General features: G+C 32.5%; 2 protein-coding genes and 2 long non-coding RNA genes across 5 annotated transcripts; 1 reads left to right on the forward strand and 3 right to left on the reverse strand.

The window, feature by feature from the left end:
- Positions 1 to 2,007: 2,007 nt before the first annotated feature.
- On the reverse strand, positions 2,008 to 4,974 carry LOC117600866 (uncharacterized). The gene is made up of 6 exons (XR_004580537.2): positions 4,786 to 4,974; positions 3,934 to 4,001; positions 3,770 to 3,837; positions 3,606 to 3,673; positions 3,442 to 3,509; positions 2,008 to 3,340 (listed from the first exon to the last, which is right to left on the reverse strand). It is a non-coding gene; the product is annotated as an uncharacterized LOC117600866 (long non-coding RNA).
- Positions 4,975 to 6,239: 1,265 nt separating this feature from the next.
- LOC117600868 (uncharacterized) lies at positions 6,240 to 8,983 on the reverse strand. The gene is made up of 3 exons (XR_004580540.2): positions 8,954 to 8,983; positions 7,995 to 8,098; positions 6,240 to 6,351 (listed from the first exon to the last, which is right to left on the reverse strand). It is a non-coding gene; the product is annotated as an uncharacterized LOC117600868 (long non-coding RNA).
- A 984-nt stretch (positions 8,984 to 9,967) lies between these two features.
- LOC117600728 (uncharacterized) lies at positions 9,968 to 17,314 on the forward strand. Its single transcript, XM_034316513.2, has 9 exons — positions 9,968 to 10,688; positions 12,342 to 12,451; positions 12,751 to 12,846; positions 12,928 to 13,090; positions 13,355 to 14,012; positions 14,127 to 14,514; positions 14,586 to 14,894; positions 15,012 to 15,428; positions 15,488 to 17,314. Exons 1-9 carry the CDS (start codon positions 10,647 to 10,649, stop codon positions 15,903 to 15,905), a joined length of 2,601 nt encoding a protein of 866 aa, XP_034172404.1. The 5' UTR covers positions 9,968 to 10,646; the 3' UTR covers positions 15,906 to 17,314.
- On the reverse strand, positions 17,018 to 18,980 carry LOC117600729 (growth hormone-inducible transmembrane protein). Of its 2 annotated transcripts, none has more exons than XM_034316514.2 (5): positions 18,820 to 18,980; positions 18,408 to 18,631; positions 18,179 to 18,290; positions 17,467 to 18,081; positions 17,018 to 17,160 (listed from the first exon to the last, which is right to left on the reverse strand). In XM_034316514.2, exons 2-5 carry the CDS (start codon positions 18,613 to 18,615, stop codon positions 17,073 to 17,075), a joined length of 1,023 nt encoding a protein of 340 aa, XP_034172405.1. In that variant the 5' UTR covers positions 18,616 to 18,631; positions 18,820 to 18,980; the 3' UTR covers positions 17,018 to 17,072. The 2 variants fall into 2 exon arrangements, with proteins under 2 accessions (XP_034172405.1, XP_034172406.1); XM_034316515.2 differs by having other exon boundaries at positions 18,786 to 18,939.
- Positions 18,981 to 19,613: the final 633 nt, after the last annotated feature.

Here is a 19,613-nt window from a genome sequence, read left to right on the forward strand (position 1 = left end):
CGAATTCAATTCGTTACTCACCGAATTTCGCGAATAAACCGTGTGAGCCTTATCAGTTTCTCGTGAAGACGCGTTGGCTCCCTAATCTCCGTCATCACGCTCGGTAAGCGTGGAATATCATTGTAGTCGATCGCATTCCTACCCGCGATTTCAATTCGTTCGCACCGCTACTGGAAATTTTCGTAAAACAGCTCGAATGCCTTGATTAAAAATTAAAAATATGAAATTGAAATTTATTAACGGTGGCACAGACGCTCCCTTTTAGTCGCCTTTTACGACAAGCAGGGATACTATGGGCGTATTCTACATCCCCCCGCCCACAGGGGGTGATTTGAGATGGTAAAAAATACAACACAATTGATACAATACAAATGTACAGTGCAATATCAATAAAATATGATAAATTGAGTTTTACTTGTTTTTAGATAATATCATTTTATTTTTATTGATGAACAAGTAATTATCGGGGTTGTGTTATCGTAGAAAATCATTCGTCTATGTAGGTAAATCTTGTTTTGTCATTGTTAAAATTTACTTGAATGCAATAATTTAAAAATGTAAGTAAAATGGAAGCTAATAAAAAATTATAAAAAGGATAACGATAAAAATCAATTTAAAAAAAAAAAAAAGAAGCGCGTGACTTTACTTGTTAATGTAGCAATCAATTTGATTTAAATGATTTAATTTAATTTGATTGAAAAACAACATATAATGTCAGTTCACAATGACGTAGTTATACTTGATGACGTCATTTGTAGAGAAAATGTAATACAATTTGCAATTTAACATGTTTGCTACTAGAATCACATATATCTATCAAAATATTTTGTATCATATGTTTTAAAATACCTGCAATTCAGAGTCTATCACAAAATCCATAAAATAATATAATATAATAATATGCATAGTCTATAGTAATATTTCTTTGTTTTATGTTATTTCATAATATAAGAAAAGAAATAGTCTATGATGGACGAATTTCTAATTAAGTGGTATTACTGAACATGTTAAATTGACAATAGATATCTAGTGAGCATAGTGACTATAAAAAGTAGTAAAAAAGATATTAATATGTACTTAAATCAGAATTGAAGGATGACTTTCCATAAAAAGAAGGAAAGACATCCTTTGGTGATGTGCGATGATGTCCCACGATGTCCCACGACGATCTTCTTTCTTCGACTACTCAATGAATCAGCTCAAAGATTCCATAAAAATGTGAAATATATTGAAAATGAGTGTCACACACAACGACCAACTATTAAATAGAATAGCTGTCCGAAGCATGCAACAAAAAAAAAAGGAATTTTTGAACAGATTTCATTGAAGTAGTCCTTTTTCGTCCGGGCCTAGAGCCGCGGGCGACCTTACATACTAGGTATAGACCAAAATTTAATCAAAATCAATTAACTAAAAAGTAATTGATTCCGATTATACTACCCCAGGTGCAGACTTTTCACCGGACCTATAAGCCTACCCGAAAGAGAAATGTGATCGGTCTGCTTTCCTGGCCCTTCCTACTTACATCTAAATCATACACACCAGAAGTAAGCTACCTGCCTGCCTATCCCTATATTTAAAAAAGCAAAAATCATTCATTCCAACACACACAATCCACGGTACTCACACATAACACCTGGGTGCAAGCCTACCCTAGAGAGAACGTCCCGGGACGCCTCCGTCACCCAAGCTTGTAACACACACATTTATACTTTATGTACGTACCATTTCCTGTAATCGACTGACAACGTAGCGTATATTGCGTTATTATTAATATAATATTAATGTATTGTGTCATATAAAACTCTTATTGAAATGTGAAATTATTTATGCTATAATGCTGACTTTGAGTCATTCTGTTCTTTATAAAACTAAGTACAGTAATAATTAGTATTTCATTGATTTAAAAAAAGAATATGGTATTCAAATGGTATATTTTCTTCATATATTGTAAAATATTATTATGACTTTTATACATGAAATATTCTCAAACAAGTATCCATTCAATGTAATTTGATTGTATGATATTATACATACAGTATGTCATATGGAAAATATTGATTAGATATGTAACATATTTATTCTGTATGTATTTATATAAACTATTTAAGTTGAATAATAAAATCGACGTACATTCCACTAATTTAAACACACACACACACATGTGAAACGTACATCGTGCACGATACGCTAATACGTTTGTCAATCGCTGCAATATTCCTTAATTCTAAAACCGTACCCACCGCCCTTACCCAACAACGCACACCTGGGTTCGTTGATGAGCTCAGGCTAATAAGTAATGAATACGGGCAAAGAAATAACACACCTACCGTGTGAAGCTGAAAATCCTAAGCTAAAATGATAGATTAATACATAGTAAAGCTAACGGGCTAATAAACATTTTAAATTTGAAAATAAATTATTCTGTAAAACATTCTTACGTTGGAACTACGTTTTCTTTGAACTGATGAGATTGAAATTGATTAGAAGAATAAAACATTAAAAAATGATTCTATTTGTAATACACGACTCCGATTATTAAAAATTAAAATAAAAAATTGCAATTGAATTAAATAATTATTAAAATAATTAAGTTGTATTTAATCATAGCGAAAAAAAAAATGTGTAAAAAAAAATCACTCTACTTTAAGAAAAAACTTGATGTATCTGTTAAATGGATCTGTATCTGTTGGAAATGCAATTTAATAATTAATATACATGTAATACATCCTCGGTTGATTGCATGTCGAAGTAAATTGTCCAAGTTACATCAAATGTACATTCGAAAATGTTACTTCGACGTTAGAATCTAACCGTCGCGAAATGTCTTCTTGCTCATAAAACATATTTAAATCAACAATATAATAATATACTGCATTGAAATATTATAGTATAATCAATCTATTGTAGCAAATGTACGTAATATTTACTGCATATAAAATATACAAATTTTGTATACATTATCAAAATTTAAGTATCTTTTAATTAAAAAAATATTTTAAAAGTTGTATTTTATTTGTGAAATCGGAGGGTCATCCGACTTCTATCCTACAAACTATTTTTTAAAAAGAGACAAGAAGACCCTAGCCTGAACTAAGAAATACAACAATATAAAAATGAAAAAAGATATGAAAAATATGTAATATATTTCCATGAGTATACATCCACTCATGGGTCACTATGCTCACTTAAAATAAGAATAAAATTTGTAACTCTTGGGGCTCACCGAACCGGTGACTGACTATTGAAAAGTAGCTGGAAGAAAGCACCCGGTGGATGGTCTCCTAAGTAGATTGATGATGTAGACTAGTGTAGTAGGTAGGATGTTGACATACAGGCACTAGTTGATAATTCGGTAATTAGAAGAACAATAATATTACATTTGTGCCATTTTAAATTTACCATAATAATTTACTGCAACTACTTAATAATAAAACTTACCTTTAATTGGACGAAGATTCATTTAATTGTTCCATTTCAGGCTTCTGATGTTTTATTCGAATGTACTTCTGCAACAAAAAAGAACACACAACAATAATATTACATTTAAGCCAATTTAAATTTACCGTAATAATTTACTGCAACTATTTAATAATAAAACTTACCTTTAATTTGAGGAAGATTCATTTAATAGTTTTATATGAGGCTTTTGATGTTTTATTATAATGTACTTCTGCAACAAAAAAGAACACACAACAATAATATTACATTTAAGCCAGTTTAAATGTACCGTAATAATTTACTGCAACTATTTAATAATAAAACTTACCTTTAATTTGAGCAAGATTCATTTAATAATTTTATATGAGGCTTTTGATCTTTTATTAGAATGTACTTCTGCAACAAAAAGGAACACACAACAATAATATTACACTTGAGCCATTTTAAATTTACCATAATAATTTACTGCAAATACTTAATAATAAAACTTACCTTTAATTTGAGGAAGATTCATTTAATAGTTTTATATCAGGCTTTTGATGTTTTATTAGAATGAACTTCTGCAACAAAAGAAAACACATTTTTTCACATATATGTATACAACAGTGGTACATCTTGTATATTTAACCACTTAATATTTCAAAAAATGTCCATATCCACAAAACATAAATTTTTGAATAAATATTTTTTAATTCTTTAACATTAATCAAATTTCCATGCCTATTATATTACTATACGTGTTATTCATTGTATAAAAGTTCATTTTGAATTGAGATCATCAAATACGGAAGCTTAAACACTGGTTAGAATAAGTGAGACATTTGAATTCCCCGCCAAAAAATATTGAAGATTATCGACGCCATATTGAAATAAAATCAAGATTACTTTTCTCAATTTAAAACACCAAAATACAAAAAATAAAGTAGAAAATAACATAAGATATCAATGGTACTTAAGAAATGATCGGTATAAAAGCAGAATATATGAGGGAAATAATATTTTAATGCACATTTATATCGGCAGAATAATCAACCACGGGAAGATCAATTATATCAATTTATAACAATTAATTATCGAAAAAATGTAACAAAAACATGAAAAAATGCAATAATGTTCAAGAAATTACTGATATAAAGGGAAAATAATTCAGATTCTGCTGTTCCAATTCCATTTTGAATTCACAGCAAGAGCAACAAATTTCAACTGACGCATTTTTAAAGAAAACCTCGAATTGATGTAAAAATTCAGGAATCTAGACTTCTCCCCAGCTATTCTTTCTATTTTTTGTACTTGCAACACCCGAAAGACAATTTAATTTAATGTTTGAAGATAATTTAATCTTACCTGTTGCAGACACGTGCATAACGGACGAAGTGTCGAAGAGAAATGATGCACTGCGTCACAGATCGACGCACTCGCTCACACAAGGACGTGTCTGATTGGTCGAAATGAGAGGACGCCAACATGGCGCGACCAATCACAGCCATTGGTAGAAGTTTCGTATTACTTCGAAACTTTAATACTAATCGTAAGGGAAAGGTTCGTTAAAAACTATCGACGCCATATTGAAATAAAGTTAAGATTACTTTTCTCAACTTTAAACGCGAAAATATAGGAAACAAAGTAGAAAAAACATAAGATACTAACGAAATTTAAGAAATTGTCGATGTAAAAGCAGAATAAATGAAGGAAATATTTTTTTATTTCGTATCTATATCGGCAGAATAGTCGAAAATGGAAAAGTCAAGTATTACGATTTATAACAGTAAATTATGAGAAATATGTATTGAAAACATGAAAAAATGCAGTAATGTTAAAGAAATTATTGATATTAAGGGAAAATAATTCAGATTATGTTCTTCCAACTTCATTGTCAATTCACGGCAAGAGCAAAAATTTTACCTCACGTATTTTTGAAGATAATGTCGAATTAATGTCAAAAAACAAGGAGCTAGACTTCTTTTCGGCTATTCTTTCTCTTTTTTGTATTTTCAACACCCGAAAGACAATTTAATTTAATGTTTGAAGATAATTTAATCTTACCTGTTGCAGACACGTGCATAACGGACGAAGTTTCGAAGAGAAATGATACACTGCGTCACAGATCGACGCACTCGCTCACACAAGGACGTGTCTGATTGGTCGAAATGAGAGGACGCCAACATGGCGCGACCAATCACAGCCATCGGTAGAAGTTTCGTATTACTTCGAAACTTTAATACTAATCGTAAGGGAAAGGTTCGTTAAAAACTATCGACGCCATATTGAACTAAAGTTAAGATTACTTTTCTCAACTTTAAACGCGAAAATATAGGAAACAAAGTAGAAAAAACATAAGATACTAACGAAATTTAAGAAATTGTCGATGTAAAAGCAGAATAAATGAAGGAAATATTTTTTTATTTCGTATCTATATCGGCAGAATAGTCGAAAATGGAAAAGTCAAGTATCACGATTTATAACAGTAAATTATGAGAAATATGTATTGAAAACATGAAAAAATGCAATAATGTTAAAGAAATTATTGATATAAAGGAAAAATAATTCAGATTATGTTCTTCCAACTTCATTGTCAATTCACGGCAAGAGCAAAAATTTTACCTCACGTATTTTTGAAGATAATGTCGAATTAATGTCAAAAAACAAGGAGCTAGACTTCTTTTCAGCTATTCTTTCTCTTTTTTGTATTTTCAACACCCGAAAGACAATTTAATTTAATGTTTGAAGATAATTTAATCTTACCTGTTGCAGACACGTGCATAACGGACGAAGTTTCGAAGAGAAATGATACACTGCGTCACAGATCGACGCACTCGCTCACACAAGGACGTGTCTGATTGGTCGAAATGACAGGACGCCAACATGGCGCGACCAATCGCAGCCGTTGGTAGAAGTTTCGAAACTGTAATGCTAATCGTAATGGAAACGTTCATACAATATATATCAGCGAAGAAATCGAATAATCCACTTTTTTCAGCAACACCCATTTTGTATTATATTTTATATTATTGTAATTATGTAATAAATAAAGGGAAATATTACTTTAATAACACTTTCCTATGGTGTGATTTTGATAAGAAATATTTAAGAACATATTATTTCAGATATAAATTTTGACACTTATGTGCAATGTATGCACAAAAATTATATAGAAAAATTATAATCAATCAAAAAAGCATAGAATTCTCACCAGCTAGTGAAAACATTGTGGGAAATACTGATGGAAGATAAAGAAAAATTCAATCCCCATAATAGTGGGTGGGGATTTTAGCTCGCAAATCGATAACCACAATCAAGTATAGAAGAATTAGTAACAAAAAAAATAAATGTAACACACAGCAGGAAAGTATAAGATATTGCACTAAATTGTACAGGAAAATGCTATGACAAACAATAGAATAAATTGGCTTGATAATATTACATAGATATAATCACGGTTCAAGAAAAAGCAGGTATTTGAATAATATTAATGAAAATTTAATTTATCCATTCAGTAACAACTTCAGTAACAGTGACTGAAGTACCAATAAAAACATTCAATAACAATATAATTGCAAAAATGAAAGTAGAAGCAAACAGATCTGTTGATTAGGGATAATAATGCATAAAAAAAAGGGGATAAGGCACAGATCAAGAAAAATAAACCATGGTTTGATTAAAAATGATACAAATCTTATAGGAAGATATAGAACAAATCAAAATTAACAACATTCTGCGTACACAAATAGCAAATGGAAAAAGCTTCTCCTTACAATTAATTAATGAAATATGATATTGTCATACCATGTTTTTCTCTGGCATCAAACTTATATTTAATACTATGTTATTAATACTGTGTTATTAATAGTATTGTATTAAATATAACATAGATTTAGAGGAGGATAGGAAAGCTTGATATACTCTTGTATTATCTGTTTAGTGTATAATTGAAAACTGTGTGTTATTTTAACAAATGCTGTCAATCAATATGAACAAATGAGTGATTATTCTGACTTTTTTTAGCAGTGTAACACAGGATTATTTTAATTATCCCCTGTCTCCTCTATTAATGTAATTTATATAAAATATCTGTGCCTTATCATAAATATTAGAAGGTTACAGCCGTAAATAAACTGACATAAGTATGAACACTGTACTTACCCTTACATTTAAGTAAAGCTTATGTTAAGCAAAACACATAAATAACCATAAAATATAAATACAGAGAAATAATAATGTATCTTTATTCTTCAACCAAATTATTATGTAAAAAACTGTTATACTGGGACCATATTTTTTTCATATTAATAAAATTGCATTCATTGAGGACAATGAAATATTCAAAAATCATTCTATTTTAAATGAGAGACTCTAATTTTGAATAGTGTAATAAAATAATTGATATTTATTCATAAATACTGATACTATTAATCATAATAATAAAAAATGCTGATATACATATGTAATTGTTATGTAAAAACTACATGCATTCTAATTATGTTATGTATTTCAAACTCTAATCAAAATATATTTAATTATAACAAAGAAGTAGAGCTTTTTATTCTTTTACTCACCAAACTAATATGCAGATGTTGAAGGGTAGTTGGATGGAAACACTCTGCTGATGATCTCAGTTGGTTGATATTGAGAGATGATATATTAACATTGGACGCTCAATCTGTAATTATTAATATAAAAACACTGCATTTACATTGGCAGGGATTCATTTATAAGTGTTTTATTTCTTATCCAAATACAATCCTTTAAAATGGAAGAACATATTTTTGCAAACATGTGCTTCAATGATACATCATATGCATCATCAAAAAAACTACTCATACTCAAAAGAAATTCTTTAATAATTTTTTTTTAAATCATTAATATTATTCAAATTTCCATGCCTATTATTTTATTATACGTGTTATTCATTGTATAAAAGTTAATTTTGAATTAAGATCGTCAATAATCAACAAATACGAAAGCTTAAACACTGGTTAGAATAAGTAAGACATTTGAATTTCCCGCTAAAAAGTATTGAAATTATCGACGCCATATTGAAATAAAGTTAAGATTACTTTTCTCAACTTAAAACAGCAAAATACAGAAACTAAAGCAGAAATAACATAAGATATTAATGGTACTTAAGAAATTATCGATATAAAAGCAGAATAAATGGGGAAAATAATATTTTAATGCACATTTATATCGGAACAATAGACAACCACGGAGAGATCAATTATATCAATTTATAACAATTAATTATGGAAAAAATGTAACAAAAACACGAAAAAATGCAATAAGGTTCATAAAATTACTGATATAAAGGGAAAATAATTCAGATTCTGCTGTTCCAATTCCATTTTGAATTCACAGCAAGAGCAACAAATTTCAACTGACGCATTTTTAAAGGAAACCTCGAATTGATGTAAAAAATCAGGAATCTAGACTTCTCTCCAGCTATTCTTTCTATTTTTTGTACTTTCAACACCCGAAATACAAATTAATTTAATATTTGAAGATAATTTTATCTCACCTATTGTAGAAGCGTGCAAAACGGACGAAGCTTCGAAGAGGAATGCTGCATCACGCTACAAGATTGCACACCAACCACACAGCGACGAATCTGATTGGTCGAAATGAGAGGACGCCAACATGGCGCGACCAATCACAGCTGTTGGTAGAAGTTTCGAATTGCTTCGAAACTTTAATACTAATTGTAAGGGAAAAGTTCGTTAAAAACTATCGACGCCATATTGAACTAAAGTCAAGATTACTTTTCTCAGCTTAAAACATCAAAATATATGACAAAAAGTAGAAAAAACATAAGCTATTAACGAGATTTAAGAAATTGTCGATATAAAAGCAGAATAACTGTAATGCTAATCGTAATGGAAACGTTCATACAATAAATATCAGCGAAAAAATCGAATAATGTACTTTTTTAGCAACACCCGTCTTGTATTACCTTTTATATTATTGTAATTATGTAATAAAAGAGAGGAATATTACTTTAATAACACTGTGAACTGCACTGATTCTGCTAAGAAATATTTGATAAAGTATTATTACAGTGGTGTCAGGGGCCACAAAGTTTGACCACTGCGCCATCTATCCAAACGCGGCGGAAACTCCTCAACAAATTACCGACTTATCGACTGAACTTCCGACAGTCGGTAATGGACCTTTCGGCAGTCGGTAAGTTAACGAATAGTTTGCGCCGCTTTTGTATAGATGGCGCTAGGATCGAATTAGAAAAATTTTAATTGATGGCGGCTTTGTAAAACACAAGTTTATCATACAATTATATTAATAATTTTGACTGATTACTAGAATGAATTGAATCAGAGAGAGTAAAAACTGTGTCTTTTTAGTTGTGAATGCGAGGTGCAACTATTTTACCGACTGTGCTCTTTACAAGCAGGTTTATCTTCACCTGGGGGTGTTTGAGATCCCCAAACTCATGACCCCTTGATAACAAGAACATGTCCAATCTTTTTTGTATCTGTAGTCACTGATTCGAGGTTAATCGATACAGTTAAATCTAGTATCAATCGTATCTTACTTCAGGTTACTAGCTTGTCATTCCTACTCTTTCTATCTTTTACTGCAACGAACCTAACGCCAAATTTCCTTAGCGATTCTATCCGTCTTTGTTTCGCTTATCACGTTTGGAAACAGCACTGCTCTATGCCTTTTAGTGTCAGTGATTTTGACGGAAAAAAGAGACAAAGAGTGTCAGATATCAAACGTGCGTTGAAAAAGCATGGTGGTGTCAACGATGTCACGGTGACGACAGATCTTTGTGATCGAATCTCCAAGAAGGCGCGAAAAAGTCCGAAGAATTCTCTCTTAACATTCAGAAACGTGCTATCGTCAATAGCCGATAAAATATAGATCGCTTCGTTACCGTGAACTATCGTTGGAATTATTGTGAAGTGTCAACTGGTGCCTGCTGAAAAACTTTAAATTCTTCAAAAAGTAGTCCTATATTCTGATGAAACGATGCTCCTCTGGAAGAGGAGTAGTGATAGCTGCAAGCTGGATCGCTTTGCTTCGAACGAAACAAATTAACCTCACAAGAATTATTCACCGTTAAAATGTTCAGTTTCGTTCGATATCATGAGAATGTCCTCAAAAAGGTGGAGATTTTAATAAATTTCGAGTGTTCCTGAATTATCGAACGTCCTTTTCGAGTACACGAAGGAGCTTGCATATCAACGTCAATCATGTTCGGCTGCCCTAGAGAGGCCGTGCGGGTCAAAGTGAAGGTATGATTTTATTACAATTTAATAATGTACCGTAATCCTTTATGTTTTATTAAATAAATATCGATGATTATTCAGTTATAAAAATTACAAATTATTTTTTAGACTGATAATGATTTAGTGCTACGTTATGTAGACAGAACTGCAAACGTTAAAATTAGTCTTATCAACGAAGCAAATAATTATTTTTTTTTCATTATCACATGAATATTATCAGAATACATTTTCTACTTCATTATTTCGCGCATAAAATGTTCTAAATAATATTTTCAAACAATGTTCGATTTAAAATAGTCATATGACATCGTTTTTAGCGCACTCTACGATACCGTTTGAAATTGAAATGATAATTTTTGAATGATAAAATAAATTTCATTTTAATAGTATCCCATGGTTAGAGTAGAAAGTCTCGACGAGAACTTTTACGTGATTTCGCTGCAAGAAAGCAGACATCCTTCAAAAATGCATTGCCGTCGCTAATTGGAATAACCAGCGTTCTGTAAAAATAATTAGAGCGTCGTTGTGCGTTTTGCAAATATTCATTTCTGCAGCATTGCGGTAGAAATATTCGATTCGAAACGGCAGCAATGTATTTTGTATGCATACCCTCTGACGCCCATGTTTAACATGTATCAAGGCACTTCAAACAGATGTTAAGATATCATTTGTCAACACTTGTCAACGTCGTTAACTGATTTAAACTTTTCGCGCTTTCAGCCTGATTTTTCGTTTCATTCTTTTAGGTTTATACTTTAGCTAAAATTGGGGAAATTAATGACCTCATTTTAATATAGAACCGAAAACCACAGAGTCCGCATTATACGTATAGGAGGTTTCCTAATTTGGACCCATCTAATTAATTTTTAATTTATGCTAAAATATTTCAAAATATCTTTTAAATACTTATCATAAGTTCTAAATGGTTATAGTTGGTGGTTCGACGTTGGCATCGGTCCAATCACTTACTCCCTTAAATCATAATGAATTTACTACGAATTAGGGTAAAGTTATAATTAGATCGATGCTTCTGATCAAAATCAGTATAATTAGAACGATGATTATGTAACTAATGTGGTGGTTGAACTACTAAGTGAAACCTAATTCTGGTTTTAGATTCAAGTATCTATATACATGTATACAATTAAACAAAAATTTAATAATCTCATAATAAACCCTTAAATTCCATGAACCGCGCGATTTTTCGATTCAAATTAATAAGTCTCGTAAACGATCCGTTATTGTATTGTCTGTAAAACGTAAAAATTAAAAAATTTATTTGCAAAATATTTACTGAACATTCTTGTTTTGTTTTCTGCAATTGCACAGCGATATCACCTTAATTTATAACTTTTCGTAACAACACTTGTTTCGAAAGTTTCAGTATCCTGTGCTCGGCTAAAAGATTTTCAGATTAAATTTTTATTTCTAAGATTTCTAGAATCGCAATTAATTATACAGAACGTGTACTTACTTTCCCGCAATGATATTCTAATCAGATTGTTGTAATTGATGGACTTACATAAGTGTCCGTAGTTTCTAATATTTATAACTTGATGAAACAAATAAAACTGGCAACAACAGAAGCAGTCTTTTAATTCTATCATACCAAAGAAATATTTAAAGTAAAAATCGAATATCCTCATTTTTTGTGTGTAGAAATGCGAGACCAGGCACCAGCCGGAGTACCGGAAGTTCAGCGTGGATCCACAGATAACATCCATCGAAGTGCTCCAAAGTATACTCATCAAAGCGTTCGATATTAAAGGGTGAGATATTATTGTCGTTAGAATTCGGTAATCGACAAGTGTATTATGTTGAGTGTACTCCAAACATGGAGAACCTCGGACTAACGTTCATCATTTACTTTCAACTCACCACGATTACCGTTTATCTATCAAACTGAACTCGTGATTTTAGATTAAGAAAGAAGAGAACAATTCTCGCAATTTTTCCAGCCATTTTATATTAAGAATATTGATAAAATGTTTACGTAGTTGTTTCCAGCAAGCTTGAAGCTTTAAATTAATATTGAATAAATATTTTTAATTTTGTTCAATTTTAACAGAGAATTTACGGTGTCTTATCGAGCAATCGACGACTATGGATCCGAAACGTACTTATTCCTGCTTTCTGATTGGGATTTGGATGCAGCGTTCATCAGGTAACTCTCAGATAACGCTGTCTCTTTGCAAATGATAAAATACAACATTGGAGGGTTTTAACCGATAACTTGTTATTTTAGCGCATCCGAGCCGTATCTATATCTTCAGGTGAATCTGAAACCTTTTGGAGAGACAGGCGACTGTGAATGTTACTGGGAACAGAATGTACAGGAAGTGTCGACGCGGCAAGAAACCGGGTTTCCATACAAGACGCCCAAGTTACCTGGTCTCATAATGAATAAGGCGAGTATCGTTTACTTTCTTGACTCACTCACAGTCGAACAGTTATATTTCTCTTTTACTGAGAGATGAGCAAGTAATTGCGGTATGTTTAAATAATACAATGAATGTATCTTGAAATATTTATGATATTTGGAACTTCCTTGATTACATATTAATTTAAAATTCAAGAGATAACATAACCATCATTTATATATTATATTTTGTTCTTTAGCTCTTAATTTTAAAGAAAAATTGAATGGATATAAATTAGACTGCTTTTTACAGATGGAGAGAACATTGAACATGGTTCAACGTGCTCTAGGTAACTTGGGTGAAGAATCATCGCATCAGCAAGGTTCCCAACCACCAAGACAACCATTGACTGACGCTGAATTTCGACGGTTTTTGGATCCTATCGGACAAGTGATACATCCTAAAGAACTGAGAGCTGTTATATACTTTGGTGGAATAGAACCTAGTTTAAGAAAAGTAGTTTGGAAGCATATTTTAAATGTATATCCGGAGGGTATGTCTGGTCGTGAGAGGATGGATTATATGAAGAAGAAATCGCAAGAGTATCAAAATCTTCGAGAGCGATGGAAAACTCTGGTACAGAAGGGTCAAAACGTTGGAGATCTCGCGTATGTCACCAGTATGGTAAGAAAGGATGTTTTGAGGACGGATAGGCATCACAAATTTTATGGTGGTTCCGATGATAATCAGAATACGGCCAGTCTTTTCAATATTTTAACTACCTATGCTTTGAATCATCCAAGTGTTAGCTATTGTCAAGGTATGAGCGATCTGGCATCACCTCTTCTAGTTACTATGCGGGACGAAGCACAAGCTTACATATGCTTGTGTGCCCTTATGAGAAGATTGAAAGATAATTTCATGCTCGATGGAATTGCGATGACTACAAAATTTGCTCATCTGGCTGAAGGTACGTATAGTACAATACACCATTAAAATAATTAAGAGATCCTAATCTCCAATTATTCAAAAGGATAAATTAAAATTACTACAAAACTCATATTAGTTTCTAATATTTTTTAAGGTTTGCAACATTATGATCCTGATTTCTATGCTTACTTAAAATCTCATCAAGCAGATGATCTGTTATTTTGCTATCGATGGCTTTTATTGGAAATGAAGCGGGAATTTGCTTTGGATGATGCTTTAAGGATGCTTGAAGTTCTATGGGCAGCTTTACCAGCATCACCTCCAAATGGAGAACTTAGTTTAGCCGAAATACCTTTTCCTCCGCCGTCGCCACCTCCAAGCCCAAACGTAAAGCATATTCGTGAAAATGCGTACACGAAGGTTTGCGCAATTAGGCGGCAAAGTTCTTCCGCTAGTATCGCCGCCGCAGGGAAAAGAAAGAATCTGAACACAGAGGAACCCTCGTTACAAAGTTCAACAGAAACAAACGGCGATTCAAAGAGGTACTTTAGCAAACATCGATGAAAGCACTGAAATAGAAATAGTAATGTAAAATGAAAATCACTATCTACAGATCGAGCTCTCCGTACGAGACGTTTTCTGAACCGGAAAACGACTTGACAACTGCAAAGAATCGAAGAAATACAGAATCCACGGAAAAGTGCCTAAGTACAGATTCTTTGCCTGGTAAATCTAAACGTGTAAATTTATTGGAATTAAAAGAAAGACTATCGTTACCTAATAGAGATCAGAGTAAAAGCAATGAACAGAATGATGGTGAAAAAAAGTGTGCTCGAGTAGTAAAAAATTTAAATGAATTTTTAAACTTTACAAGTCTGAACCGTAGTAAAATAACACCATGCGATGCTGAACCAGAATTAAGGTGAAATTAATACATTATAAACTTTTCCCTGATAATAATTCAATAATACCATTACGTATCTTCCTTAAGAAAATGATTAAAAATAATAGTATAACCAAAAATGATTTTATTGTTTAGACGCGTTTCGAGTGAGAGTGGAGTTATTAGAGTTCTGAGAGACGAGCCAAGCTCTCCGGATGATCCAACAGATTTCTTCCCAATGACTACTTCAATGACTAGAGAATTAAGACTGGAATTAGAATCACTCGATCGACAAGTCTTCGGGCCATCGCCACCGAGCGATCAACAATGTGATTGCGTTCTTTCTAAGAAAGAAGGCGAGCTAATTGATAGTGAAACTGATACTGAATTAGCAAGATGTAGCCCAGCTGCAGATGTATTCGTTTGGGAGAATCCTCTTCATACATTGCAACAAAAGAATCATCCTGCTACACCAGATGAACAAGCAGAACTCGAATATGATGGTGAAATATTGGAGGATCAGAATGGTGTTAAATCAGTGACTCCCATTAGATTACTTAAACGCACTACTAGGTATGTAATTTATATAATTCCTAAAAGTTTATGAATTTAATCATTCTTAAATTTCACAGATCTGAATCGGCTTCAGACAGCGAAGAAACTGAAGGTTGGCATCAAAACGCAACAGTATCCGAAAGTCCAACGAAATCCGTGCAAGAGCACTGTGAAGAAGCTACAGAACTTACGAATCTTATTCCAGCGGGTACCAGTGAAGACCAGTTAGGAGAAAGTTCTTTACCTCCACCTCACGAATTCGGTGGTGGTAATCCGTTTCTTATGTTCTTGTGTATCACTTTGTTACTTCAACACAGAGACTTCGTTATGCGTAATCAAATGGATTACAATGAAATGGCAATGCATTTTGATAAAATGGTTCGCCGGCATAATGTTATCCGAGTGCTTAATCAAGCAAGACAGTTATTCGCTGGTTACCTCAGAAGGCATTCTTCATCGTCTCTAGCTGGAAAGTCAGACTCTGTAAACGTGTAACCTCGAAATGCTTGGATGTTGTACTTAATAATACCATACGCATTATAAAATGGACGATTTTAAAATATCTTGCACCGTTCAAGACAAATCATAAGAAAATAAATTCAAAATATGTTTTTTAAATCAGAATAGTGAATCAAAAGGCTCCTGTATAAAACTATCAGGTAAAATACGTATCAGTGATAAACTAGGCAATAAGAAATTAAAATATACATTCTTAAGGTGCTCCGTTAAATGTATGCAAAATCATTAACTTTTCTTGCATAGTCTTTTAACATCTTTTATGTACTTGTTAAAATGTTCACAGTATTTTTATTAACTGATATTTTTAAAGAACTTTTTATAACGTTTACCGACGTTTATTTGCATTTTTCTTCTTCTACTGCCTGTTAATAAGTTTTCTATCGACAGAAATTTATTTTCTTAAATAAAATTAATTTCAATTTGAAAGGGTGGATCCTCCTTATGGTCGTGTATAAGCAAATACGAATACATATGTAAACTCATGCAATTAATTACCTGCAGTATAGTAGTACTAGTAACTATCCATTCAGAACAATTTTCATATTTTATGTAGTTACAATAAATTGAATATTTCTTTGATATTTAATACATGAAATTAACGATACATCTTAAAACTGAAAACGTATTTGAATTGCGAATGATATGCAGTTAGTTTTATTCACTATCTACATCATTCCTCGGCATTATGCACAATACTAATTGCACCAATTCGTACCCTTTCACTGTACCTCGATTTAAGATTAAGTAACTAGCTTAAATTTGTAAAATACATATAATTAACTTAGTAACCGTATCTTAATTTGTTCTCAAACAATGTGCTTGAGAAACGACAATAAACTGCATTTAATTTTAGCGCTTATAGTTAGATTAATGTAGTCTCCCTGTACGTTTATAAAAAAATTCTGGAATATAAAATTATAAGTTTTATCTTACAGAAAAAACGTATAATTTTTGGATTTTATATTTTATTTTAAATAAATTAAGAATTTACATTATCTAACAACTGTTACAGGAAATGTATTGTTTGCTTTAAGCTTATATGTTCCGAATTAATTTTAAATTCGGTACTAGGATCAAATGTTGCTTAAACGCAATGTAAAAGTATGACTTCATAATTTGATACTCTAAAGATTTTTTCCTCTTTTACTTCTGTTTTCTATTGCCTCCACCTGCCAAAATAGTGAGGATTCGTACAAAGATATTCACTACATCCATATAAACAGAAATGGCACTGAAACAAAAAGAATATGAAGATAAGTTTATATAGTTATTCATGATACAGTTGTATTCATCGATTTTGTCTCACGTTACGTTCGCGCTACGCGATACCATCGACTGTTAGGATAAATTACATTAATTTTTAATAAAATATATTTTTCATTTAATACCATAGTTAATACCTTTAGTTACGGCTCAGATTGGTGTAATAACGCAGCTTAAAGTAAAAATCAACCACCGGTTCCCACGTAGCGTAAACGGAAAATCTAGTATCGGTCTTTATGGACCATCGTGGCAGTTAACGTGTTAAATTACTTACTTATTAACTGGATCATATGGTCTTGCAATTTCATAGGCTGGATATGTTTCTGCCTGCTTTATGATTCTTTGTGTATCATACAAGAGTAACATAGAAAATAGTACCAAACCGCCATACAAAGACATCGAATATAAACCAGATCCAAGAGCTGTGGTAGGTGGCAGAAACATTGATCCCACACTACTTGCAAACACAACTCCTAAACCAATTGCCAGTGGTCCTCCCATGTTCAAAAACTTTTCATTTGGTGCACAAACAGCAACTGCTGATAAGCCACCAACTACACCAGCAGTGTACCATGCTGCTCTAAGAACCAAAGGTCCTCCCAACAAATACAATGGTGCAAGAATTGCACCAATAGTACCGGTGTGAAGTAACCATGCTATTTGTTTGGCACCAAATCCTTCTTTATAAGGAATACTTTGCACCAATATTCCACTACCCCAGACAGCTGCAAGTGTTACCATAAAGGATACCCATCCCTGACGCATTACCATATTCATCATAGTTGGTGAACGTATGCATACTGCTGCTGCTGCTGCTGTAGATACTATAGATGCACCAAGATACATGTACGTGGTTCTAATTCTATCTTTAACATATTGGGGCCATAACCTGTGAAAAGTCGTATTAATAGATCATATTTCATGTTTATCTTTGGACAATACTTTGAATAATTACAAAAATTAGAATAATGTTTGAAAAAATATACCTTGCATATTCTACAGCTCCCAGAGATGGTGACAAACCTAATCCATAATAACATAAAGAACCTAATCCTATTACAGCGCCACAGGCAACAGCTCCTTTTCCAATACTGAATGCTATAAAGAATATGAAATGATATATTAAAAAGTGTTTGCTTCTAACATGTATGGTAAACTTTCGCAATATTCTATGATTGCATCATATTATGTCTATGATGTTGAATGAAATTATACCTGTTTCTCCAGCAGGGGCCATCGCCCGTTCTGTAATAGTAGCTGATCTATTACGAGCCGTTCTTGCAAATGCACTACGTCCATCGCTAGCGAATAATCTTGCAGTTTGAATTCTCGGAATGAACGTTTTAGGGGTAACCGGACTTTTTAGTAGACTAATTAATGGAGTTGATGAAGCTCCACTTCGACAAACTCTAGCGAGCATCATCTTTGCACGCTATGATCTATAAATTGAAATGTATCATTAAAAAACGTAGATCTACGTCTATCAAGTGGAAAAAGTAATTTTAAACTCCATGCAATTTTTAATAGATCCGAATATCCTTGAGAAATGTAAAAGATCTTATAATTCAACGAAGTTTTTTCAAAATTCCATACCAGGTTTTGACAAAAAATTTTCGTGATTACTCACTGATGCAATAACGTTGCAATTGTTCTCGATTAATCCACAAAACTGAACGGTACTTGGGTTTCTGACAATTGCGCGATATGTTTACGCATTAAATATATAAGCTACAGCTAGTATCAAATACTATTGAAAAGATGCACACGATCGAAGTGCTATCTGTTGGATTTAGCAAAGAGAGGTTGATCCAGGTTAATCCAAGTTCGTCTTACAATTTTTGAACCGAAGTAAAGTTGGCGTGGGATATTAATATTTCTTAACAATTTATGTCTTAAAAAATTACTCCCCATTTGCTCCCTCGGAATCTAAAATTGCTCCAGTCGCAAACATTACATTTAATAAGATATTCGCAAATAAAGAAGCAGAAATTTGTTATCTGCAAAATAGATAGTAAATGATCTTTTTATAAAGTATTATGGTACTAAAAATTGCTCCCGATTTGTTTTATAAGATTCAATGGTCAGATATATCAATAACAATTTATTAACAAAGAGCAATTGAATCTACCGCCGCCTATAGTTGAAAGTTGACTACTGCGCCATCTATACAAAAGTGGCGGAAACTACTCAACAAATTACCGACTTACCGACTAAACTTCCGACAGTCGGTAATCAACTCTTCGGCAGTCGGTAACTTAACGAATAGTTTGCGTCGCTTTTGTATAGATGGCGCAATGGCCTATCATCCCGGGGTGCTTAGGGACCCCGAAGCACCAGTGACACTGCATACCGACAATATGGCATCCGGGGTATAAGGGACCCCGAAGCTAAAATATGCAACCCATAGAATTGAAAAAAGAC

The sequence above is a fragment of the Osmia lignaria genome, chromosome 16, assembly GCF_051020975.1.
Source record: "Osmia lignaria lignaria isolate PbOS001 chromosome 16, iyOsmLign1, whole genome shotgun sequence".
Lineage (NCBI taxonomy): Eukaryota > Metazoa > Arthropoda > Insecta > Hymenoptera > Megachilidae > Osmia > Osmia lignaria.

What these genes read in the sequence shown, in the direction of transcription:
- LOC117600729 (XM_034316514.2), bottom strand. Translation starts at nt 18,615, where the DNA reads ATGATGCTCGCTAGAGTTTGTCGAAGTGGAGCTTCATCAACTCCATTA. An exon ending in GGCCCCTGCTGGAGAAACAG is followed by an intron (nt 18,291 to 18,407) that starts GTATAATTTCAT and finishes TATTCTTTATAG; the next exon opens with CATTCAGTATTGGAAAAGGA. An exon ending in GGAGCTGTAGAATATGCAAG is followed by an intron (nt 18,082 to 18,178) that starts GTATATTTTTTC and finishes GACTTTTCACAG; the next exon opens with GTTATGGCCCCAATATGTTA.
- LOC117600728 (XM_034316513.2), top strand. Translation starts at nt 10,647, where the DNA reads ATGTTCGGCTGCCCTAGAGAGGCCGTGCGGGTCAAAGTGAAG. An exon ending in CCGTGCGGGTCAAAGTGAAG is followed by an intron (nt 10,689 to 12,341) that starts GTATGATTTTAT and finishes TTTTGTGTGTAG; the next exon opens with AAATGCGAGACCAGGCACCA. An exon ending in ACAAACGGCGATTCAAAGAG is followed by an intron (nt 14,515 to 14,585) that starts GTACTTTAGCAA and finishes CACTATCTACAG; the next exon opens with ATCGAGCTCTCCGTACGAGA.